This window comes from Sturnira hondurensis, unplaced genomic scaffold (genome assembly GCF_014824575.4).
Source record: "Sturnira hondurensis isolate 20B ecotype Veracruz unplaced genomic scaffold, ASM1482457v3 Scaffold0016462, whole genome shotgun sequence".
Classification (NCBI taxonomy): domain Eukaryota; kingdom Metazoa; phylum Chordata; class Mammalia; order Chiroptera; family Phyllostomidae; genus Sturnira; species Sturnira hondurensis.
The window spans coordinates 10,946,587-10,972,971 of record NW_028089093.1 but is presented as its reverse complement, the minus strand read 5'-3'; the positions used below and the strand labels follow the sequence as shown (position 1 = coordinate 10,972,971).

Sequence of the window (26,385 nt, the reverse complement as noted above, 5' to 3'; positions counted from 1 at the left end):
TCAAACTTTGCTGGTCAGTAAGAATGTAAGATAATGAGAAAAGCAGCATATTACAACGATGCTCAGATAGAACTGTACCACAACATATGATAATCTCACCATTGCTCCTTTCCTACCAGCTACTCGCTTTTCTCGAGGTTACTGTAATATTACTTCTTATTCTCCTGTTACTTTCATCATCACTCTTTCTACATCTTCTTGGCAAATGCCTTTTATTTTCCCACCCCTTGAGGGACCTCCCCAGAGTAAAATTCTTATCTGCAGTCCCCTAGGGTGACCTCAAAGACTGTCATGGATCCAGCCAACACCCCCACTGCTAGTGACTCCCCTATCGATATCTCCAGCACAGCCCTCTCTGCTGAAGTGTTCTCTATAACAACACCCTCTTTGAATTATCCATCTCAATGGACTACCATATTTTTAACTCAATGTGAGACAGACCTAGTCTTGAATTTAATTATTGTTCCTAAAAATTTCACAGTCTAAGCAAGCCATTTCACCTCTGAAAGTCTCAGTTTACACAACTGCAAAATGGTGATAATAATAATTCTATCTCATTGGACTGCTGTGGGGTTTTAACGAAACAATGTATCTTAGGTGATAAATTCAGTCTGATACATGACAGATCATAGGAAAGAATAAGTAGACCATTCAAGAGAGAATCCCTTACTCTCCAAAGCTACTTGCTCATTATATAGTCCCTTGTTCCGTGAATACTACATCTTTCCAGGTATTTTCCAAGCCACTGATCTACAAAACACTCTAGACACTTTTTCACCCTCCCATCTTTTCCAAGTCAATTTACCACCTGGCTCTTTCTTCTTCTTAAATATCTCTTGACCCTGATAATCTCTCTCAGCCTCTGACGTCTAGTCCCTGTTTTAATTTAGGCTCTCATTTCTTGTCTATAATATACAAAAACTCTCTTAACTGGCCTTCTTTTCTCTGTTTGTAGTGTATCCTCCAGACCATTACCAGAGTGATCTATTTATGTAAGGGCAGTGGCTGGCCAACACTTGGATGACCCCTAATGATTCATGCCTTGCATAGCTTCTCCTTTTGAGTATAGCTACAGTGCGTGACTCACTACTAATAAACAGAATAATACAAAGGTAATGGTATGTCAGTCCCATGATTATGCCACAATGTATGAGATCTAGTTTAGCAGACTGCAGAGACTCCACCAGCCTTGAAGGAGTAAACAGCCTTGGTTTGAATGGCCAGTGAAGAGTTCCCTGTGGGGGGGAACTGTGGGCGGTCTCCAGGAGCTAGGAGCCTCATTTCTGCAGCAGTAAGGAACTGAACTTTTCCCAAAACCATCTAAGTTTGGAAGAGGATCTTGAACTCCAGAAAGGAATTCAGCCTGGCCTACACTTTTCATTGCAATCTTGTGAGACTCTGAGCACAAAGTGAAACTATGTATTCATGTATGGAAACTGAGATAATAAATGTGCGTAGTTTTAAGCCCCTAATTTTGTCGTAATTTAGTATACTGTGCTTTCAAGTTGTTGCTCAACGGTAACCGTCTAACTGAGGCAAACCCTGAGCACACATCTCCCTTCACCAGCTCTGTTTTTTAAATAGCATTTATCAAATTCAGAGAAATCATGTAGTTTGCTTATTTATTATGGTCGTTCTTCTCTTCCAGTAGAATGTAAGCTCCACAGGGAGCTTAGTCTCTGATTTATTGTTGTATCCTAAGCACCTGTAAGAGGGCTGTCACATAATAGGTGCTGGATATATTTATTGAACTGATTTGAATTGCTTTTCCCACATGAGTTCCTTTAAAAAATGTGCTATTGCTATAATTCTTTATATATCATAAGCCTTGGCATGCAAGAGGTCCCAAAATTATAATTAGTGAGTAAATAACACCTCTGTGATATATTACTATGTTTTTCTGTACTGGTTGACAAAGAGCATTAAAACATACATATTATATATTTGCATTATAAGTAAGGGCTTTGCCAGAGATTTAAAACACTAGAATGTATTATTCTTCATTTTAGAAATTCTTAAGAGAAGCATCAGAATAGTTTCATTCTAGTCTTTCAATTAAGCTAGAATTCAAAACCTAAGCTGTATTAGTTTTCTATTGCTGCTAAAACAAGTCACCACCCATTTTGTGTCTTAAAACAACATAAAGTTACTATTTTAGAGTTCTGTAGACTGGAAGTCCAATGTAGGTCTTACTGGTTTAAAATCAAGGTGTAGGTCAGAGTGCCTTCATTTCTAGATTAAATCTAAGGAGAATCGCTCTCCTTAGCATTCTAGCTAATGCTTCCTAGCATTTTCCAGCTTCTAGAGCCCATTCAAATTCCTTGGCATACGGTCTCCTTCCTCCATTGTCAAGGCCAGCAGAATCACATCTCTCTGATTACATCTCCCTCTGATCATAGCTGGGAAAGGCCCTCTGCTTCTAAGAAGCCCTGCAATTAGAACATATTCAGTCAACTCAGAAAAGTCTCCTCATCACAATGTCGACAGCATTAGTCATATCTGCAAAGTCTCTTTTGCCATGTAAGGTTCTGGGGATTAGGATGTAGAGAAAAGTGAGGGCTATTATTCCGCCCACCACATTAGTGGAAGAGAAAAATAAGCATACAACTAAGGAAAGTAAAACATACGACTATAATACCACAGACTCACCTCAGAAAATCCAGTTTCAAATCTTTTTTGTTCCCATCTACACTTCATCTTCTAAAATGGAACATTTCTCACTTATTAAAACATTAAGTTTATTTTTCTACAATTTGAACCGTTTCCAGTTTAGTAAAAGGATTTTTTAAAAATGACTTTCCACCAAAGCACCCCTCCAACTGATAGCTAGCCATAGACTCTATAGACTTCCTGGGCGGTCACACAGAGAAGACCTGGCCTGGATGAGTAGCAGGCTGTTAATTATTTACTTAGGGATAAAGGCTGCCAAGGTTACCTTGGGGAGACTTAGCAGCACAACAAGAACAAGGACGTAGTATATTCATTTCTTCTTAACACACCACAAAAGTCCTTATAAGTGTCTTTGGCTACAAAATTTTCTTACATTCATACAACAGTTAAGGGTTAAATGAAGGCAACGTACAGGGATGAGATTGTACTGTAGTTGTTTCCTAAACGTGATTAAATAATAAATGGAAAATTTCAGTAATTAAATAATAAATGAGCCAGGATTATAGAGCAAATTATTTCTCTTCCTGCTGAGAGGCACTCTCTCATTGCTTGATATTCTAAAATCCTCCATATATACCAATTGAATATGCAGAATCTATTTTAATTAAGTAAATGGAAGCATGCCAGAGAGATTCATATGTGTTTGGTGGGAGCAGAAGACATTTTGAACACAAATATAAGCCCCATTTTAAAACAAATTTGAAAGGTGCCAAGATTTAGTGATACATAAAAATTAAGGTGAAGTCCTATACCATTTTGCATTGTCTTCTCTCCCCACAAACATTAACTCCTTCGTTCCTAAATACATGCTAAATAACATTAAACTGTATCACATTCGTAGGTTAAATTCTTGCATAGCTAATTCACACACAAATCCAGTCTGTTCCAAGGCTTCTCTGTCACCTTGTAAAATGCATCTTGTTCACATGTGACAACTTGTGGGTGGGTGAGACTGAGTGATGTGACTCAGCGCACACAACGCCAGCGCTGATGTTGAATGTCGGCAGATCAGCAATGTCATCTTAACATATGTGGATAAAATTTCTAATTCGTAGTAAAATGAGAAAAGTATAAATGAAATTTTCTTAACTTCACAAAAGGAAAATATTACAAAGTGATGATGGCAAATGAGGAAGTGATGTGAAAAAGATAAAAGCTCAAGATGTGAAACCAAAACCAAGAGTTTATGCCCTGGCTGTACCATACACTAAATGTCTACGTGATCTTAACTTGACTGAGTTTCTGTGCAAACACGGTGAAAGATAAGTGCAACTCATTCACTCATTCATTCAAATATCCTACTGAGTGACAACCCGGAGTGACTGCACTGTTCCAGTGAGTGACAACACTGAGTTTATAGCTATGAATAAACTAGACAGATATGCTTGCCTTCCGTGAAGCCTGAATTTTTACAACTCTTCATAGGGTGGTTACCTCTAAATTAATAAATGGTTAATTCAGGCAATCTAGCAACACTAAAATGGATATAATCATTATATTAGACATTATGCACTCTTTAAAAGAATATATTTCTGAAGAGCAGGTGAAAAAACAATTCTGCTTTTTGAAATATTTTCAGCAATAAGTTGTATATTTAGTTTTGAAAAAACTATCTTTTAAAGGTAAAATATAAATGAGAATGCTGGTCTCTGGATTAGCAATCACTGTATGGACTCTCTTCCCCTTTTTGTTTTTTTCTTCACATAGTCCTTTTTGCTACTTTTCTACATGATCAAGCAGTAATCACACTGTGATTTATGATCTTTCTCCTGTCAATTCAACCATCATTCCACTCCGTTCCATTAGTATTTCCTACTGTGAAAATCCCTGTAGAACCCTTGGTAAACTCTCAGATGCTTCCAGATTCCACTTTGGAAAGCAGTGAACCACAATGTTATTAAAAGCCAGTGACTTATGAAGGGATTTGCTTCTTACTCCTAAGAGAAGGGGGAGTCTAGACATTATCCTTCGAGTGACATTCATGCACAGTTTCCCTCTAACAGTAGTATTTTCTAAACTCAAATGACTTGTTCCAGCTATCAAATTTTACACGAAGTATTTTGGAGAGTTTTTTTAACCGAAAATGCCTAGGTTTATATTTCAATAAGTATGCCATTCCAAGAGATGTAAGGCCAGAACCAGTTAGTTACTGTAAAGGTAGTTATCCTGTAATGCTACAAGGTAAACACATTAAGTCTTCAGTCACATTTGTGGCACACACTTTAAAACTCCACACTTTCAAAGGATGTACTGGAGCCAACATTCCAACTTAGTACTCACCCAGTGAAACAGAAGCTAGTAAGAAGCATGAAACCATATATCCTACACAAGAATTTTGGCAGAACACCACATGGATCAACCTTACACTAAAAAAAAAAATCGTAATAGCATTAAATCATCCTAAACCTCTAACATCCATTCATAAGAATACATTCATTCTTTTATCAGAAACCACATATCATTCTGATTCATGTATAGTGTTAGAAATATAAATTTGACAGAATGTCTCTGAACCTGACCCCACACTTAAATATTTTCATAACTGCAGAAGCAAAAGAAACACAGGAAAAAATGTCTTCACTGTGCAATGCAGTCAGCTTTGAAAAAAATAGCCTGCATGGACATAAAACAGTAAATGGCAAAGTTAAAACAAAAATGCCGGTCCTATGAGAGCACTTTCCTGCTGTTTTCAGTCTTTGCTAAAGATTAAAAAAAAATTAACACAAAGTGTAAGAAATATAAAAATACAAACTAAATACTAAGAACTAAACAAACAAGCAAAAAAAAATACCACAGAACATCACAAATACTGTATTTTTCGGACCATAAGAAGCACCTATGTTTTAGAGGAGGAAAATAGAAAAAAATTTTTGAAGTAAAAAATGTGGTGAAATATTTAATAACATAAATAACATAATATTTCACTAATGTAAATGTAAAAAGAACTCACCAGCAGCATTAACAACCATTATTCTTCCCAAATTTGGTGGGGGTGGGGGAAGTCCGAAAAATACGGTACTACTAATGGACATAATAAAGCACTGATTTTAAATCCATTTTTTTCAAGTGGGATCTATTTTAGAGAAGATTACAGCAGGAATGCATTAGAAAATAATTTTAAAAAATTGGGTTTTAGTTTGTTTGAATAGAGTAGCAAAATGATTTTTACTCAAGATAAAAGAAGAAATATTTATTTGGGGAAACAATATGAATTCTTTTTTATAGTTACATACTAGAAAACATCTTCCTTAAAAATACATAAAATTTAATGACAAAACAGGGGTCAGCACACTTTTTCTGTAAAAGGCCAAATAATAACACATTTTAGGCTCTCAGGGCTGAGTGGTCTCTGTGGCAACTACTCAGCTCCACACAAAAGCAGCCACAGAGGAAATGTAGATGGATGGGGCAATTCTGAGAAAGATTTACTTCTGAGTACCAAAATCTAAAGTCTTACAGTTTTCATTGCTCATAAAAACTTCTTATTATTATTACTATCTTTTCAATCATTTAAAAATACAAAGTAACATTCTTAGTTTATGGATAACATACAGTGGAGTTAGATTTGGTTCAGGTTGTAATTTGCTGACTAATAGACTAGGCATTGATGATGCAAACTGTAAAAAATAAAAAGTGAGGAGATCAAGCTCATCTTTCCTTCCTTTCTCCCTGTTATTTTATCTACCTACCTACCTACCTCCCTACCTTTGTGCGCTGGCATCTGGCAGCACACAAAATACAGTGAGGCGGTCCCATGAGAGTGCAAGGCAAGACTGTCAGTCTCTCAAGCCCAGCCAGAACAGTACACTGTAGCGGGCTAATTAATAGTTACTAGGCACTTAGCCCACGCAACTACCACGGGTTTCTGTGGCAATACGATCATTCATAATATTCAAAATGAACACAGTTACACACTATATTTGTGTTCCAATACACCATCACGTATTTCCTATGGCATCTTCTCTGACAGCTTATGTCTTCACTGAATCACCCTGAATTTTTCATGACTGTAGAGAAACCGTAAGAGGGGCTTGCCTTGTGGCAGTGATCGGAGTATCATTATTTATTTATTACAGTGGAGGGGTTCTTCATTACTTGGGGGTTGGCAACACCCCAGAAATATTACATCCTTCCTACGACATTTGGGTACAAAATGCTAAGAAATCCTGGGAATAGTGACCTGTGCTTTTTCCAAGTTTTAGTTCAGAAAAGTATTTTATTTACCTTTAGTAGCACACAAGCACTGAGAATTCTCTTTTAAAGAAATTTCACCAGCAATCCAAGAACTAGTTGGGCATAAAATATCTTTTATTGATCTACTGGTTGTTAGAATTCAGGTAGATTGATATTCTAACCACCATACTGTTTTTGAGGCATAGCATGGTCTAATATGACCAGGAGGATAAGGTTTGGGGGTCAAGTGAGTTACTTTCCCTTCAGAAAGATGCTGCTGGGAAAATCGTTGTTGTAGCACGCACGTGCCTATCAGACTCCCCTTCAGAAGATTGGTGTGGCTTTGTACACAATCATTAGGGAAGCTTCCCACTAACATTAAAAATATATGCTTAAGTGCTGTTTTTCAATGTGACACAAATGTTTGAATACCAATGTAAAAAAGTATATGTAAAGGTGCCAGATACTTATGTGGTAAGAAAAGGCAAAGAACTTGTGTAAAAGCATATTTCTTACTGTCTTCTAGCTGAATAAATACTCCTGCACAGTTTGTAAAGACTTAAAAATTCCACTCATGAAATTTTCATGTATGATTACATGAAAAAACAGCATTATTATATCATTAGAGTCCATCATTTAGACAGGTTTCAAATGGATAAAAATAAAAGTTTTTTTCCCAAGTAATATGAGACATTAGGGAGAGATGTGGTCTAAAATTACTTTACTTTGGGGAAAAAATTAACTTTTTTTTCCAAATGCAAACTACATTGAATGATCTGAGTCAAGGAAAAAGCAACTCTTTGTAGTCATTTAAATAGAAGCTACATATTAGGATAAGATAGCCTATAAACAATGGTACTAGCTTTTGAACTCAGTTATGAATTTATTTAATTACATGAGTAGCAGCAAGCTTAGTAGGCACTGCGAATGCCTAGACAGAAAATATGTATCAAGGAGAAATATTGCCCTAAGAAGAATGTGTGGTAAGAATACAAATGTGTGGTAAGAATGTGTGGTAAGAATGTGTGGAGTCAGGATTAAGCATTGATTAGAAAGTCTTAGCAGTGAATAAATTAAGTTTGAAGAATGATGTCTACAATGTTAATGAATCATGCAATTGTATTATCTAAGAGTAAGTTGTAAATGCAAATACTGAGCTCAGGAAATGGCAATAACTAGAGATGTACATTTGGTATTTGTTTGCACAGAATAGATCATTAAAATTAAATGAATGAAAAGAAAATTGGAAGAATCACACTAACTAATATCAAACTGTACTATAAGGGCATAGTAATCAAAATAGCATGGTACTGGCATAAAAAACAGACACATAGATGAGTGAAACAGAATAGAGAACCCAGAAATAAACTCACACCTTTATAGTCAATTGATATTCAACAGAGGAAGCAAGTACATACGATGGGCTAAAGATAGTTTATTCAGTAAATGATGTTGAGAAAACTGGACAGGCACATGCAGAAAAATTAAACTAGACCACCTTCTTACAACACACACAAGAATAAATTTAAAGTGAATTAGAGACTTAAATGCTAGACCTGAAACCATAAAAATCCTAGAAGAAAACACAGGCCACAAAATCTCAGACATTGCCTGTAGCAATATTTTACCAGATATATATCCCCAGGCAATGAAAACAAAAGAAAAATAAATAAATGGGACTACATCAAAATAAAAGTTTTTGTACAGCAAAGAAAATCATCAACACAATAAAAAGACAACCTACAGAACCGGAGAATGTATTTACTAATACATCTGGTAAGGGGTTAATACTCAAAATTTACAAAGTACTTACAAAACTCAACACCAAAAAACCACAAAGAACCCATTTAAAAAAATGGGCAAAGGCTCTGAAAAGACACTTTTCCTAGAGGACGTACAGATGGCCAACAGACATGAAAAGACACTCAATGTTACTAATCATCAGAGAAATGCAAATTAAAACCACAACAAAATGACATCTTATAACTGTCATAATGGCTATCACCAATACATCAACAAACAACGGGTGCTGCTGAGGATGTGGAGGAAGGGGAACCCTTTTGCACTGTGGGTAGGAATGCAGATTTGTGCAGACACTGTGGAAAGCAGGCTGGAGATGCCTGAAAACAATAAAAATGGATCTGCCTTTTGACCCAGTGACCCCACTTCTGGGAATTTATCTGAAAGAAGCCAAAACACTAATTCAAAAGAACATAAGCACCCCTATGTTCACTGCAGCATTATTTACAATCACCAAGATACAGAAGCAGCCCAAGTGCTCATCAGTAGATGAGTGGATAAAACAACATTTACACAATGGACCACCATTTGGCCATAAAAACGAAGAAAATTTTACCCTTTGGGACAGTATGGATGGACCTGAAGAACACTATTTTCTAAGTGAAATAAGCCAGTCAGAGAAAGATAAATACCATGTGATTTCACTCATCTGAGGAATCTAATGAACAAACTTATCTAACAAGCAAAACAGAGACAGACTCATAGAAGGAGAGTAAATAGCTAGTGGTGGTGCTGTGGGGGGCAGGTTAGGGGTGGAGGGATTGCGCAGAAAGGAAAAAGACGCATGGACATGGACAACAGTGTGGGGACTGTGGAGTGAATGGCAGTTATAAGGGGACTGAATGGCAATGTAAAAAATATAATAAAGATTAAATTAAAAAATAAAATGTTTGGCCAAGTTGAAAAAACGAATAAGATGCCTAATGGATACATAAAAAGAAGAGGACTTGGACAGAACCACAAGGAATACCCACACTCATGGGCTAGAGAAAGGCAGGCTAATGAGGGAAATAGAGAAGGAACTTCCAGAGAAAAAGGAGTATCTGGGGCGTATGGCTGAAGCAACAGGTAAAGAGAGACTCCACGATGCCCAATGATGCAAAGAGGAGATGGGGGTATTTCACTGGTTAAAGGCCATTGGATTTTCTTATCATGGGAAACCGAAGACCCCGACAAAACCAATGTTATGGCAGAAGTGGCAGTGGGTGATGGTTAGGCCTAGTTTCACGTCCTGTCATACGATTTCGAAGCCTAGAATGAAGTCGAGAATAAAATCGAATAAAAATGAATTAGAATATACTCGATAAAGAATGGTCCTGGAACTATGAGGAGAAGACAAAATTAGAAGCAGAAGAGGAAATGGTTGGTCTGGGAAGGTAGGATTGTTCCTTAGGTATGGGCCAAGCAAAGAGAGGACGAGTGAAGCCACAGCTCCGTCCAAGTGAGGGAGTGGATGCCACACAGCACATGTCAGATGCTTCTCAACCTCGGCCCATTATAAATTGTAATTACATGAGAGTGAAAGATTCCTATCTGAGGTTTTAGGTATAAGCATAAACAAGGTAATATAAGAACTCTGTAAGAAAAGCACACTTGGAAAATTGTATTTAGCCAAGAAAAAATATCCCCATCTTAAATTGATTGAAGTTTGAGTGCAATTTATTCCTTAGCTCAGAATACATATATATTCCACTACTACGCATCTTACAATGAGGTTTACAGACACATTTTATATGCATTTCTTAAACTAGTCGAGAAACTACCTAATTTCATGGACTAGTTCTAACATGACAACAAGACAAGTAAAGAGATTTCATCACTGCCAGCAAGGAAGTCGGGGATGTTAGAAAGATATGAATTACCGTCTGACAGGCAAACTAGTTTCTTTCTCTTCAGTAAGTGGTTCTCAAACTTCGGCGTGCATTAGATTTACTGGATGGCTTGTTGAAACACAGATGGCTGGCTCTCAGCCCTAGAGTTCCTGGGTCAGTGCTTCATACTTTGCGTTTCTAATAAGTCCTTGGGTGATACTGATTTTACTCTTCTAGGCCGGGGTCCACACTTTGAAACCACTGTGACAAGGCTAGCCATTCAACAACATGTAGGTCTAGAAACAAGAGTATTTTCACTCAAGCATCTATTGAAGGAAACTGCCAAACTAGAGTTTGTAAATATATTAAAATAGTACCATTAATATTTTTAAGAAACTATTTGTATTTTTTAAAAACTATCTCACTAACAGTCAGACAGCAGTAAACACTGGGGACTTCTTGGTACCAGTATCACAGCCCTTACCCATTACACTCTTTTCTACACATTAAAGTGTAGTTTGAGTTTGGAACTTACCTGTTCCGAGAAACAGGACGTTGTATCTACCATCGGCAGCATTCACTCGATCCACAGCTATCTTTGTGTACTTATAGTCAGTGCCTATACGGACAATCAGAGGCCTTTTGTGGATTGGGTAGATGGAATTGTACATGAAAGGGTGGTTCCGAATAAAAGTGACAACGTCATCTGGGAACTCCTTGGTGGTTCGCATATTGGGTGTAAATGCTCCTCCTGGGCACTAAAAAATATTTTTAAATATAAAGTTAATAAAAAATTTGCTTAATTTTAGTAATGATCAAAGTACTTAGCTCAAGTTGTTTTAAATTTACTTCCTGATGAGCAAACAGCATAACTATATATAGTACTATATAATACAACCTGTAGAAAATGAATATATGCATACAACTTCATCATTTAAATGAGGCTAAGTTCACTTATATTTGTTTGCAGAGAGGAGCTGACACCGTTCTGTATGTAACTTTACTTTCTTTTTTTAAAAAAGATTTTATTTATTTATCTTTAGAGGGGAAGGGAAGGAGAGAGGGAGAGAAATATCAATGTATGGTTGCCTCTCATGTGTCCCCTGCTGGGAACTGGCCTGGAACCCAGGCATGTGCCCTGACTGGGAATTCAACCGCAATATTCTGGTTCACAGGCCTGCGCTCAATCCACTGAGCTACACCAGCCTGGGCTTTACTTTCTTTATCCATTACTTTTCTATTTCTTACTCTGTGCCAGATACAGTATTGCTAGGGAAAAAAAATCATGTGGATATAATCAAATGCTGTTACTGGTTAAAATGAATTAGACTGTCATTATCAAATTCAATCAGAACTCTAATGTGCAGAAATGTTAGTCCATGTGATCCGTTTTCCCAAACGAAGGATCTCTGAAGTTGGAACTTGGGTTGGATGTGGTAAATTAGACCTGACAATTCCCCTCTGAAACCACTGAAAGGACCCCAGTGGCTTCTACTAACTGCAGAATAAAATACCAACAGCTTAGCATGGCCTGCAAGCCCCTGGATGCCTGGCCTGCACCTATCACTCCCACAGCAATTCCTGCTGCTCCCGAGCCTCAAGCATGCTCCGCTCACACCTTGGCACCTGCTGTTCCCCATCCGAAACACTCTTCTTCACACAAGGCCATGGCTTTCTCTGTTACTTCATTCAGTTCTCGGTTGAAAAATTTCTTCCTTAAAGGTGAGGAAACAAATAAAAATAGCTCTCCCTTTCCATTTCCACTGTCTTCTTAGCCTGCTTTATTTTGCTTTACAGTCCTATTTACCTGACTGTACATTATGTTAGATGCTTTTATTCTTGTCTGTTTCTCCCTCTGGAATGTAAGCTGTGTATTGACATTAACTAGGTATATTTTGTTCATTGTTTCACTGTTAGACCGATAACAAAGCTGACAAACAGTGGTTACTTGACAAAGAGTAGTGAACTACTTTATTGTATCTGGCATCCAATTTTGGTGCAGAGGCTGTGTGAAACAGGGCCTCGATTCTGGCCCAGGAAGGGAAGATTCAGAGCATCAAGTTCAAAGGGGTAGATGGAAAGCAAAAATGAAATCTGGAAAAGGACTGCTGGACGGCTTCAACAGTTCTGGAAAGGGAGCGTGACAAGGGCTTCTGAGGAGAAGATTCCATTTACAGGGCACCTGAGGCCAAACTCCAGGGTAGGCTGGGAGCCCTGGAGCTTGGAATTCACACACACTCACTAATAGGATCCAAGTGTCAAATGATATGAGCAAAGCTGTTGGGTATATTCTTTTAACATATATAAACACTATTTTGTCTAACCCTATTGAACATCTGTCAATATCTCTACTTTCAGAAAAAAAAAAAACTTGGTCAAATTTTTCTTGCAAATAGCATTCCTGTTCTGTTTTTTCCCCCCCACTAAAGAAGTACAAGGTAAAAAGGAAGCAATGAAGCAAGCTTCCTGAACAATAGCAATGGGCACAGCACCTGTGGTAAACAGCAGGATGTAACAAGCACAGTAACGAGCTGCAAAGAGATACTTTATCCAAAGGTGGCAATGAACCCTTATTTCTAGCTGATTGCTCCTATGCAGGAATATAAACCTAGTGCAGCCAGCTTTGAACAGAAGATGGAAATGTGGAATTTTACGTGAAACCTGCCAAAATTTTAATGTGGACTCAATGAAGAAAAGATAAACAATTTTAGGAACCAAACAAAACATGGAACCCTCTGGGCCAGTGCTTGCAACTGCCGTGGAATACCGTCAGGGTCTCTGGGCCAGCACTGCCAGGCAGACCCGAACTTGCAAATCAGTCTCAGTCAATTCCTAAGGTGGCCATGTTCACTGAGCCTGAATCACGCTGAAGGCAATTTTTAGGCTAACTTTGACCAGTTAACATTATCAGAACTTTTTATAGGACTAGTAAATATAGTTCTCTTTTTGTAGGAAGGCAGAAGGAGCAATTAAATGACTTCACTAAGGAGGGATAATGAGAAAGTAATAAAACTAAGCCTCTTATTTGTTATCCCATTAACTAGACTTTTGTCTGGGGTTCATACATTTTGGTTTTTTCCTTTAAAAAAAAGCATTATATTTAAATATACATGTCTATGAATTTCCCACACTGAAGACCAAATGAGGACAAAGCATCTCATTTGAGGGTGTTCTAAACTGATGAATGTGTTCCACACTTCTCAAAAGTATGTGATTATGGGTGTTTTCTATCCTCATTCTTCATACAAAGTGGAAAAAGGGAAATCCATTGCTCACGGAATAAAAACATGGAAAGAACAAATGCATGGGCAATTTAAGCAGTTACAGACTTTCATAAAACAACACTAATTATGGTTTGCTAAGCTGAGATGTCTCTTTAAAATATTTGCGAGCGTTTTCATTTGTAAGTTCCAGAGAGATCCAAAGTTAGTGTTGGATCTAACTTTGGATCTCTCTAACTACATATAATTAGTGTTTTCTAGTTAGTGGTTATTTTCGCATGCAATAAACTAGTGAAATTATGTCCCTTATTTATGGGTTTTACTTCATGATCACTAAAATTTAGATAAGAACTTATATTAATAAAAACCATAGTTATTAAATCAGTAATCAAACAAATCAACTAAAATCAGTTATTCTACATTTATTAAGATATCCCACATTTGGGACTTCTGTTTATAATATTCACAATAAACTTCTTTCTTAGAAACAAGCATCTCCTAGTGTGAGTTTATTTCAAAATTACAAAAAGTTTGTTTTGACAATAATTAATTTTCCATCGGTTCATAGAAGAAACTACAGATATATCAGAATAAATGGTAATGATGGTGACAAGAACAAAAATTGATGACCCTTTTCAGACTGTTTGGATTTGAGAGTTTGCTCATTGTAACACTGCCAAGTATAAATAAGACGTGATTAACCTACCCCTCACCTTGTGTGTGTATAAGCTTGTGCACTGAAACCTAAAGGTAACAGTCCATTCATGTGCTACAACAAAACAAAGCCTTCGGCCGTTAATTAGGTTGGTGTCTCATTCCTCAGAAGGATAATTTTACTCCACAAACAGTCATTAAGTAATTTGGGTTAAACTTTTCCTCTAAGTGTTTGTTTTTCTCCAGTTCCAGTGTTCTGTTTATCATGCAGTGATAAGCCCTCCTTCTCTGAGTAAAGACATTTTAAGTGTTTTGATTACTAAAGTGTTAAGTGAAATGCTAGGAACAAGAACAACTCCATGATAAAGAAGTGTCAGCAATGGTTGCCCTTAATTTCCTTCTTATTCTCAGGTATTTTTGAGCATCTGCTGACCTCTGATGCTCGTAAATGTTTTCCTAATTCTCACAGCCACTATACTCGTTTTCATCATTAACATATTCATATATTAATTCATATGTCCATCCTCCAATCAGCTTTTGTCCAAAAAGCATTTTGATGTGCTCAGTGGAAAACCTAAAAATAAGAAGCTAGAACTATCTTCTAGACACAAATATTCTGGTTAGAAACATAGACATCATCAAAGCAAAATTAAGACATAAATAATAATTTAAGAAAAATACAAAATAAATAACAGAGCTTGGGTCATAATCAATGACCATGTATGTTTAAGAGTCAATATTCTTTTAAACAAATTTAGAATAGTGGAGAACATAAGGCTGCCTGGGTCAGTGAGGTGGTTTAGAAATAAGTAAACGAAGTTTGGAGTATTTAGAGAATTGTAATTTCGGGGGCACTGTTGGATCCTAGAATACAAAGTGGAGGCACAGGGGTGAAAACAGCAGACAATAAATGCAAATCCCGTCAGAGCAGTAACTGGCGTGGTCAGGGGGAACTTGACCTGACACTTGAATGATGAGTGGCAAACTGATAAAAAGGTAAACTTAGTGGCATCGCAGAATCGGGCTGTTTTCTAGCACGGGCCTATAAAATATGTATTTTGAAGAAACTAATCTTATGTTTAGACCCTTGGTAATCTAGGCCTTTTATTTATTTAAAACCCAAACAATCACATAGTTGAAGTCTTGTACTTATACACCAGCTGGCCCTCTTCTTCCCCACATTTCCTCCCACTACCTAAAAACCCCTCTGCTCCAGTCCTGCCAGCCAATGCAGAGCTTCTCGGACTCACTTTTCTTTTCTTTCTTTGAGTTGTAATGTGTATTGTAATCTTGGCTTGAAACATCCTTGCATGCCTATCCAACTTATTCACGTCCAACTGCCCCTTAGGACCAGCTCAATCTCATATTTTTTTGTATGCTTTCCCAGACCAGGCTGATGTGCAACATTCTCTCCACCAGACTTCCATGTTCACTGTCTATTTTATTCATGCATTTTGAATGACCTGAAACAATATGCATTTTGATTTTTCATGTCTCTATGCCTCATGTATTTAATATAATTCTAAACTTTACTAACTAAATATTTTCAAACATCTAAGAGAAACAGAAATACTTCTAATGTGAGAAAAATGGGAAGATACACATAATCAATGAAAGTGCTAGCAATCGACTTCTCTGTTTCTTGACGACACTATGTGGATAATGGATTTTCTGTGTTCTTTTGCTCTACCAGGTACCAGACCCGTTCAAAGTAATATGGTTGAAGCCAAGGGTTCTGATCCATTTCTAAAATGATATTAAAACTGAACACTTTTATTAGGTTCTGCTTCACCAGGATAGTATATGTAAACACAGTCTACTACAGAAGCTTTATACACATTGCAACAGGATAATGTAATATGTTAGCTCAGCCACAGAGAGGATCTGCAGCTTTTTGGCTGCCCTTTGCAACATACCAAAGGTGTCTTGTTTCTTCCACAAACTTGAATTACTTATGGAAAAACAGTATGACACAATTGGCAGGCTTCTTCCTACTGACTTCGACTTTGCTGGTCGGGGCAGTTTGCTCACACATCTATCAATCCTGCTTTAAATGAAGCACCTACAGGGAGCATTACAATGAGGGTATAAAATTTCTGCCCGTGTAATTTCTTTAAGAATCCAGTCATATATTTACGAGGTTGACGTAGCAACTGGACTACTGTGTAGGGAAATAAAGGACAGCCATCGCAACTGACCCATCATTGCGAGGACTTCAGAGGCAATATTCTTAACCCTAGAGAAGACAAAGTGCTTTGGATCACTTGGCTGTAGGTCTCCTGGCCACATGAATGGGATATTAAATCCTGGAAGTGCAGGGAAGAGACAGACACTTCTGGCCACTGTGAGTCTGAGAGCTGACTTCATGATGTGTTGCACAGTAGAGGGTGGAGGGACCAAATCTTCAGGGAGAAATGCTTTTCTAGGAGGAGTTCCAGAGGTCATTCCTCCACCCTGCCTCTTTTATTCCCTAAGGAGCACTAATTTGACTTTTTTTTTTGTCCTTTTTCAATTTAAAGGCGCTGCTCTTTTCTCAGCACCAGATGTAGGGAACCACATTACAGAAATGTGTCTCAAGTACTGATTATTCCCTTTTCTCATGGAGTCAGCTCCAGATGTGTGTCACTAAGCCCTGGCTTATTCCACAACGCTTTAGAACAGAAAAAAGGAAAACGCTTATTCTTAGGAGCTCAAAAATAGTGAAAATGGACCTGCTAGCAGAATTTTCTAGTTTAGCTGTGGTTTATTTATTGTTTTACTAAAAAGGGCTTATCTATTCCCACATTTTATATAGTGTAATTGCTGTTTGACACGAGTGGTTCTCTTACTGTGATTCTCAGTTGAACTGGGTGAAGGGTCTGGTGGTCATTGGGACAAGCAGGCTTTTCAGCAGGAAAAAATCCCTGATTTGTAATATGTGCCAAATTCTATGGTGTAAATACTTCCACTGTGCTGATTTCAAGTTATTGGGTGATGCCCTTACTTGAGACAAGACACACACAATGTGCTCGCATGAGCCAGTATAAGCTGGTTCCAGCACACACTCACTGAGGCTCTGAGCCTCAGTGGGTTAAGGGTCTGAGCCTCTCTAAGGGTTAAGCCATTAACCCTTATTCAGATAGCGTGGCTCTCTTTTACCTGTTTTATTGATTTATCCAAGGGATTTCTCTTATGATATTATTTAGGGGCAAATGAAATTTTGTTGAATTTACATATCAACTGCTCCTTTATTATATCCCATATATGTGTTAACTCAAAGAATCATTGATGAAAGTATATGCAACCACAACCACCCCTTAATTTTCCGTATTACAGTGAAGCAATGATGTTGTCAACTTCAAATATCGGTACTTCTCAAACACATTTATCTCGGAATATGCTATCAGTGAGTCATGCAATACACTGAATGAAAGAAAGAGAGCTTTTGAGTTAAAATGGAATTTTGAAAGTTGCTCAGTTCCTCCCTCCACTTTCTCTTCTCTTACGTAACCTTTTTTTAATCCAACATGGCCCAAACTGAGGTGTTTTAGGATAAATGTATCTCTTCATTTCTTTTTCTTATGTTATACAAAATAATTAATTTCTTTTTACTTTCCTCTATTTTGCTGAGATATGAGTGTCATAAAGATACCATTTAGAAGGTGATTATGAATTCTTTGATAGGACTGTGTAGCCAGATATTATTAAGATTGTTTTAAATTTAATTCTTTCATGGATAAGCAGTAATGCTGATCACCTTTCCAAAGTTAATTTAAAATTAACTTACTAATAAAATACATATTAATAATTAATCTTTCAGCTTCCTAACCGAAAACCAAACTTTAATTTTGAATTAAATAGGAACTCTTAGAGAATTAATTTTTCTGTTGTAAAAAATATTGACAACCATGTAATTTAAGATGAGAAAATAAGGGAGTAAATAATACATTGTGAATAAACTCTAATAGTCACAAAAATACAAAGAGAATCTACAATTGGTTAAAATTATGTTAAAAATATCTGAAAGCATATTGGAAAAGGAAATTTCATATTCAAGTTAAAAGAAAAAAGAAACACTTCCAAGTTTAATATTATTTTAACAACTCTATTGTAATCTTTCTTCTTTGCTTGCATATACTTTATTTTATCATTTTAACCCTATTCTATGAATGCACAAACATTAGAAAATTATATTCCTATTGATGTCAGTTGTATAATATCTCTTTCTCCTCTCAATCAGTGCACTGCATAACATTGTACAGAGAGATAAACTAATGAATATTCTAGAATGAAAGGCAGTACTGTTATGGATAAAAAAAAACAAAACCAAAAACACATAGCAGGACTGTGATCATTGTTGTCTAGAAGAATTTCAGTTCCAATCTGCCAGTGTACACCCTATAACTTCACCTGAAAAAGTTAGTTTTCAATGTGCCCTTTAATACTACTAATATTACAAGACACAGATATATTTATAGGCCTCAAACTTTACAGTTTATAAACAGTTTTTTGAATTGCAACATTACTTTCATTGTAGTTATTTGCTTCTAAGTACCTTTTTCCATCTTTGAGAAATAATAACATAATTTTTAAAATCAATATACCCCTTAAGGCCCTGGATGGTGTAGCTCAATGGATTGAGCACAGGCCTGTGAATCAAAGGATCGTGGGTTTGATTCCCAGTCAGGGCACATGCCTGGGTTGCAAGCCATATTCCCCAGTATGGGGTGTGCTAGAGGTAACCATACATTGATGTTTCACTCTCTCTCTTTCTCCCTCCCTTCCCCATCTCTCTAAAATAATTAAATAAAATCCTTAAAAATAAAATAAAATCAATATACCCCTTAAAATTGAAATATCACCATGTAATTTATCTGTAAATTAATTTTTGCAGTTATTTCTTCACAAAAATAGATGAGGCTCCTTAATACAAGAAAGAGTTGTGAAAAGCAACTAATATCCAAATTCTTAGTTTCCCACCAAAAGTTTAACACTTTCCAAGCTATGGTTTATATGTCGATATAATTAAGAAAATATCTCTTCCCTATCTAATATACCCAGTGGCCTTGAACGTAAATAAGATTTATTAGCAATCGCACTTAGAAAAAGTGTAGAGAGTATATATGTATGTATGTGTGTGTGTGTGTGTGTGTGTGTGTGTGTATATATATATATATATATATCCCAAATCTGTGAAGCTGTGACCCAAAAATTTATATTAAATAAACCAGTAGTTCTATGGTTGTACTTAATAACTACCAAATTGATATTCATTTATTAAGATACATATTTTTTTAAAGTAAAATAACAGGAAGTTTTCTGGTACTCACGGTTCCAGGGCGAGGATATGGAATTCTACCTTGATACGAAATCAGCTGATGATTGGGCCCTTCTTTGTGGGCAAAAGGGCCGTTAAACACAGTCTGTATATCAGATAAATGATACACACACACTGCTGATCCTTTAAAAACTGAGCTAAAAAAAGAGAGAGACATTTTCTTATTATTTTAATTTAAATGCAATTTAAAAATAGATGGCAAAGTTTATGATAAAAATGTTGATATAATTCACCATGGAAAAGTTCAATTTCATGGTACACCTTATAAAGCTAAAAAGTTCTACTATTTTGAAATAAATCATTAATACATAAAGCATTAAAACATGTAATTCATTCATGAATGTTGCAGACAACACTATAGAAAATGCTCAATGTTTCTGAAATATAGTACAAATTAAAGAAGTTTCTACCTAGTTTATTCTAGCAACAAAAAGTGATTTGATGATTTATTAAAAACATGATTTTAAATTCTACATCATCATCAATACTACTTATAATTTCACTCACAGAAGTAAATCTCATTAATAGGAGAACACCATCTCTTCATCTTGATTTTTAATATGGGTATTCTTATATATCATGCTAAACAGTATCACAGAAGTCTAAATTATTGCTACTTCTGTTCTTTCATAAAAAAGAAACTCAGAATAGAAGGGTTCAAAATAGACTCATTAAGTTACCTTTAGTCAAAATCCTATAACATTTGTTTGGATCTTTAATGGAAACTATTTCCATTATCATTAAGGTAGATTGACTGAAACCAACATTTCTCTGACTCTCACATATTTCTCTTAAATTAGATGCATAATGGAAAACTTAGATAGCCAATGAAAATTAGATGTCATGGAAAAGAACAAGCTGCATTATTAATCATTAGCTTTAACAGTCATAAATATGACAATTTACATTTTTCAGTATCAAAACTACTGGTGATGGGAAAAACAAAAACCGGAAAAGTATTTTTTTGAAATGAATATTTTCTTCCTAAGAATTTGGCACTGGCAGGTGTGGTTCAATGGATTGAGCACCAGCCTGCAAATCAAAGGGTCACTGGTTTGATTCTCAGTCAGGGCACATGCATGGACTGCAGGCCAAACCCCAGGAGGGGGTGTTCAAGAGGCAACCACACATTGATGTTTCTCTCCCTCTCTTTCTTCCTCCCTTCCCTTCTGTCTAAAAATTAATAAATAACATAAAATAAAATTTGGTTATTTTTTTCTTTTTCCAATTCTTTGTGAGTTAAGACTACTTTCTCTGTTAGAACAGACGTTAAACCTATTGTAAAGGACATCTTTTTAGACATCTTCTAGGGTAAATGTCAATGATTTATAATGAAAATCCCTATGATTTTCTTTTTCATTGAATGGTTCATCATAGATTAAAATCACACCATGTTTCCCTCACTAGAAAAGAATGCTAAAATCTTTAAATTTAAATTTTGTAGTTGACTGTCTAATTAAAAGGACCCCTTACATTCTACATGGCTATGTCACAACTGGAATACCGCATTGAATTCTGAGCAACGATCCTCACATAAAATAGAAAAATCATGTGCAGAAAAGGGTGAGAATATGGTGAATATCTTGAAATATACGATGATTGGGATTAGGCATTCCAGAGAAAGTAGAAAACATTAAATATATATGAAATATTGTCATATGGAACATAAAAATAGGTTCAGCATTTTGTCCCTTTCTAAATAGTCATCACTTTAGATTGCTCTGGAAGTAAAAGTTACTTAACAGAAATGCCACAAGTTCTGTTTGAATCATGAGTCTTCAAATTATTTCCTTAAAACAAAATATCTTACATACTTTATTCCTGGATTATAATTAACATTCTTCTTTCTTTGAGAACAATATCATATAATTATTATAAATTATCTATACAAAACTATTTTGAAAACATTAAGTTCAACTTAAATATATTTTGGTAATAAAGCAAAAGTAATAAGACAGGAAGGTTAAATCCCAAATGTTATGTAAATTTAAAAGTTGAAAAGAGTGCTTTTGCAATAATTACTATTACTCAATAAAGGCTGTTTAACTCATAAATTATCACTGTTTAATAATTACCTTGATGTTGTGAAAACGCCATACACTAGCGTTGTCCTTGGGTTATCCGTTTCAAGCAGAAACACATCCTCTATGAAATAAAAATGTCAACATTCTTTTCAAGTTCCCAAATGGTAACTGTGTTTTTCAACTTTTACTCTAAGAAAATAACTTCAACTACAAAAAAGTATTTTCAGCATCATTCCAATTTAAAACTAAATGAACGACATGATAGGCACCTGGTAAAATAAGTTAAATAAAATGTTATACAAACACTAAAGGGATTTATGAAGACTATAACCTTACAGAAACCATGCTAATAAAATACTATTAAGTGGAAAAGGCACAATGGAATATGAGATGGATGAGAACAATGTAAACCTTAAGCTATACACCAAAATGCCATAGGGAGACAGCCAGTGCGTGTCTCTGGTTAGTACAGCTTTAGAAATTTTTCTGCCGCTGCTTTTTTCCTTCATTTTCTAAATGTCCTTTAATGATAATATACTTTTTTTTATACTATTCAGTTACAGATCTCAATAGTTACAGATCTCAATTTTTTTTTTCACCTAGGGTTAGAAATTATAACATAGAAGAGAATATTTTCACAGTGATTTTTTCTCTACAAAAATTATGACTTTAGCTTATGGTCAAAGTTGCTAATCATATTGCTTGAGATACGATTATTTTTAATTTAATCAACAATCCCTCTAAAAACAAGAAGTTGTATATTAAAGCAAAGACAATGGTATAAATCAGTGATTTTCAACTTTTCCCACCTCATGGCACACACAAACTCATTACTAAACATCTGTAGCACAGCCAAAGATATATCATATGTTTTGCTGATATGATAAAAAAATAGGTATAATTTTGATTCATTTATCATTGTGTTCACTGTTGTTATTTTTTAATTGACAATCTGAGAGAAAAGATGCCCGTGTCTCTGACTCAACAGTCAGATATTGATTGCATGTTAAAATATCTTGTAGCACACCAGGGTGCTGTGGCCACTGGCTGAAAATCACTGGTGTGAATGATTAAGTATAGCAATACATAACAAAACCTAGAAGTAAATTCCTGATAGAAAACTCCAATTAATAAACAGTTGTTATGATTACAAGAAATGTCTGTTTTTAGTGACACTTTTGCAAAGAGATTCTTGCTCAGGAATACAAAGAAAGAGGTATTTATTTTAAATTCACAATACGTTTAAGATCTCAAGCAATAAATTAATAACCACTAGCTTTTCTATACATGAACAAAGGCTGACACTGTTCAGATATCTTTTAAAAAGAGAAAGATAAAGATAAAGATAAAAATCCAGAGTCACTGAAACATAAACATACTTACAAAGAATCTGGGGGAAAATAATGAATGACTAGGTTACAACAAAAGTGGTGCTTAGAACTTTTTCCTACAAAAGCTGACACAGAAAGGTTTGCTTCTGTGAGCAACATAATGGCTTTTGAGGAGACCAACTATCTATTTTAGTTTTTATAACTGTTAGAAGCAGTACATTTTCTCATATTGTAATATGTGTTTATTGCTTACCTCCTCCCTACCTCAAAATCTGAGTAAACGGAATAAATTTAATGATAACAACTAGCATGTTATATTTTTATGAATTAAAGTAGAAGTAATTTACAAATGGCACTTGGTACACTATAATGTGTACCAGATTATTCTGATTAAAGAAGAAAAAAATGTTCCTTGGTGGAAAGGAATCAGATTGTTAGTCCTTATTTAATTTGGGAAGTACAGCTTTCCTCCTGCCACACATGCTGAAAAACCTTTGTCCCAGAGTCAGCAAAAAGAACCTACACTGGAACACAAGTCTCATTTCTACTCTAACACTTTTTCATCTAACCTCGATTCTGTCCATTAACTGTAACAGTAAAAATATACAGCTGTACTTTCCTATAAATTGATTTGAAAACAGGATATTAGATTGCAAATACTTGGGGAGGATTGAGGTAGGGGTGGATAGGGCAGGGGAGAGTAATGGGGGAAAAGTGGAGACAACTTTTATTGAACAACAATAAAAAATTAAGAAATATATGAAATACACATTCATTTTTAGAAAAGCACAAATATATCATTATGTATATATAAAGTATACAAGCACTCTTCTCTCTCTCTCTCTCTCTCACACACACACACACACACACACACACACACACACACACACATTCATATACCATGGTGAATTTAAGAACTAAATGTATCAGCAATGCAATCAGGGACAAAAAAGATTTAAAAAACACTTAGAGAAATTTATTAACAGTATCCAGATCATTAATTCAAATTGATATGTTGTTTAAAAAATACTTAGGGGAATTTATTAACAGTATCCAGATTGTTAATTCAAATGGATACACTGTTTATGCTAAAAACATTCATGTAAAAGACATCTTCTGAGAGTTTATTAAATTTCACAAACATTAAAAACTCTCTTCCAGACATTTTTCAAATTCACACCTCTGTACCTAATTCATCAAAGTGTGTTTCCGGGCCGTCTTCATCAGTCACAGAGCACACCAGCCTTGCTTTCAGGAAGGTGGTCCACTTGTTGACCAGGCTACGCAGTCCACCTGTGTCGTTCTGAAACCGTTTCGTAAACACATTTCAGCTTGCTTAAATAAATATTGAATTCTATTAAAAATTCAGCTTGGGTTCTCATTACCTGGGGATTCATTATAATCAAAAGGATGGCTGTTAGACCACATTCAAATATCAATAGTTAGAGAGGAACATTTAAGATATATAGTAGGTAATAAAACAGCCATAGGTTATACTGTACTACTATTATTCTTAATTTATTAAGAATTTATAAAGAATTCTTTATTATTCTCATACTATTATTATAGTATGAGATCAACTGATGATATTTCAAAAATCAAATTCAATGTATATTTTCTCTCTAGCTTTACAAACTTAACAATAAATGTTACAGAACATATGCAATTTAATTTGTCTTTTCTTTATAATGCGCTGTCTTCAATATGAATGAAACTCTTGTACACAGCGAAGTTTGCATATTCTACTGTGGTCAGGAGAGCTGGCTTAGACTTAACACCAAATGGTCCTCAAAAGTTCTTTTTTTTTCTCCTTCATTTTGTCTGTGTTATCATTTACTCCTCAGTATTTTTTGCTGATCAGATGCTTCAACACATATTTCCCCCCATGGGATAGGGAAGATTGCTTTGGGATCACCTGCAGATAGTTTCTGTTGATATCATGATTTTTTTCGGTATGCCAAGAAGCCTTTCACCCCTTCTGTGGGCTTTACTATATTGGGGGCAAACGATCAAAAAGCAACTGAGCTCCACTATTAGTGGAATATTGCAATATTTAAAAATAAACTATTTTAAATATTAAGTGCTTTATGAAATAATTCTGCACAAACAATGCTACTCATAAATGTCAGGACAAACCTGTAAAACTACTATGAGAGCAGGCATCATGAGGTTTTCTCTTAGCTGCTATATATACTTACCATTTATATACAAGAATGTTTTGGTTACTGTGTATAATTAAAACATTATTTTATTAAAGCACTTCTTAATTTTTGCTGTTGTAGATAGTTCCTCCATAACTGTCTTTTAGTAAGGCTTTGCTACATTTTATTTGCAAGAATTGTTCTCTTTCTATAATATACAATATAGCTATTTGTCTTTAATACTAGTATACTAAATAGAAAAGCAAAAATTAACCAAAATTGTTTATTTGTATAGTACCATAACCAAAATGTTTCCTTGAAGTGAGCTTGGTGTTGAAATAGGGTGTTTATCTTTTATAGTTGATGTGAATCAACATTAAGTTTAAATGTCTCCAGTCAATATTTTATTAACTTACAATAGTAGGTAATAAGAGTAGAAAGACAAACCACTGGAAAAAATATTATATAAGTTAAAGTGCTCAGTCTTTCGCCTTGGCTGGTGTGGCTCAGTGGATTTAGTGCCAGCCTGTGAACCAAAGGGTCACTGTTTGATTCCCAATCAGGACATGTGCCCGGGTTGCAAGCCAGTTCCCCAGTAGGGGGTGTGTGAGAGGAAACTACACACTGATGTTTCTCACCCTCTTTCTCCCTCAATTCCCCTTTCTAAAGATAAATAAATATAACATTTTTAAAAAGTAAGAAAGTAAAGTTCTTAATCTTTCCTCAAATTAGAATATCCACAGCAATCTAGAGAAAAAATAACAAAACTGATTTTTTTGGCACTCTCCTATATTTTAAGCTATACTACAAAGCTATAGTAATCAAAACACTATGGTACTGGCATAAAACAGACACACAGATCAATGGAACAGAAAGGAGAGCCCAGAAATAAACTCATACACATATGGTCAATTAACTTATGACAAAGGAGCCAAAAATACAAAATGGGGAAACAACAGACTCTTCAATAGATGGTGTTGGAAAAATTGACAACCATAGGCAAAAAGAAAAATAAAACTGGACCACTTTCTTATAGCATTCAAAAACAGTTAACTTAAAATGGATCAAAGACTTGAATGTAAGACCTGAAACCATAAAATTCCTAGTAGAGAATAGGCAGTAAGCTCTTTGATGTAGGTCTTGTAGATAATTTTTTGAATTCAACACCAAAGTCAAAGCAACAAAAGCAAAAATAAACAAGTGTAACTAGCTCAAACTAAAAAGTTTTTGAACAGCAATGAAA

At 35.4% G+C, this 26,385-nt stretch overlaps 1 protein-coding gene across 1 annotated transcript in view; it reads right to left on the bottom strand.

Annotated features, from left to right (window-relative positions):
- SEMA3C (semaphorin 3C) overlaps window positions 1-26,385 on the bottom strand; it is a 180,750-nt gene that overhangs the window by 39,168 nt on the left and 115,197 nt on the right. Inside the window, exons 9-12 of the mRNA XM_037066161.1 lie at window positions 24,190-24,304; window positions 21,722-21,791; window positions 19,639-19,783; window positions 10,990-11,212 (exon numbers count right to left, since the gene is read on the bottom strand). Coding sequence (XP_036922056.1) covers window positions 10,990-11,212; window positions 19,639-19,783; window positions 21,722-21,791; window positions 24,190-24,304 — 553 coding nt within the window. The remainder of the gene's footprint in view (window positions 1-10,989; window positions 11,213-19,638; window positions 19,784-21,721; window positions 21,792-24,189; window positions 24,305-26,385) is intronic.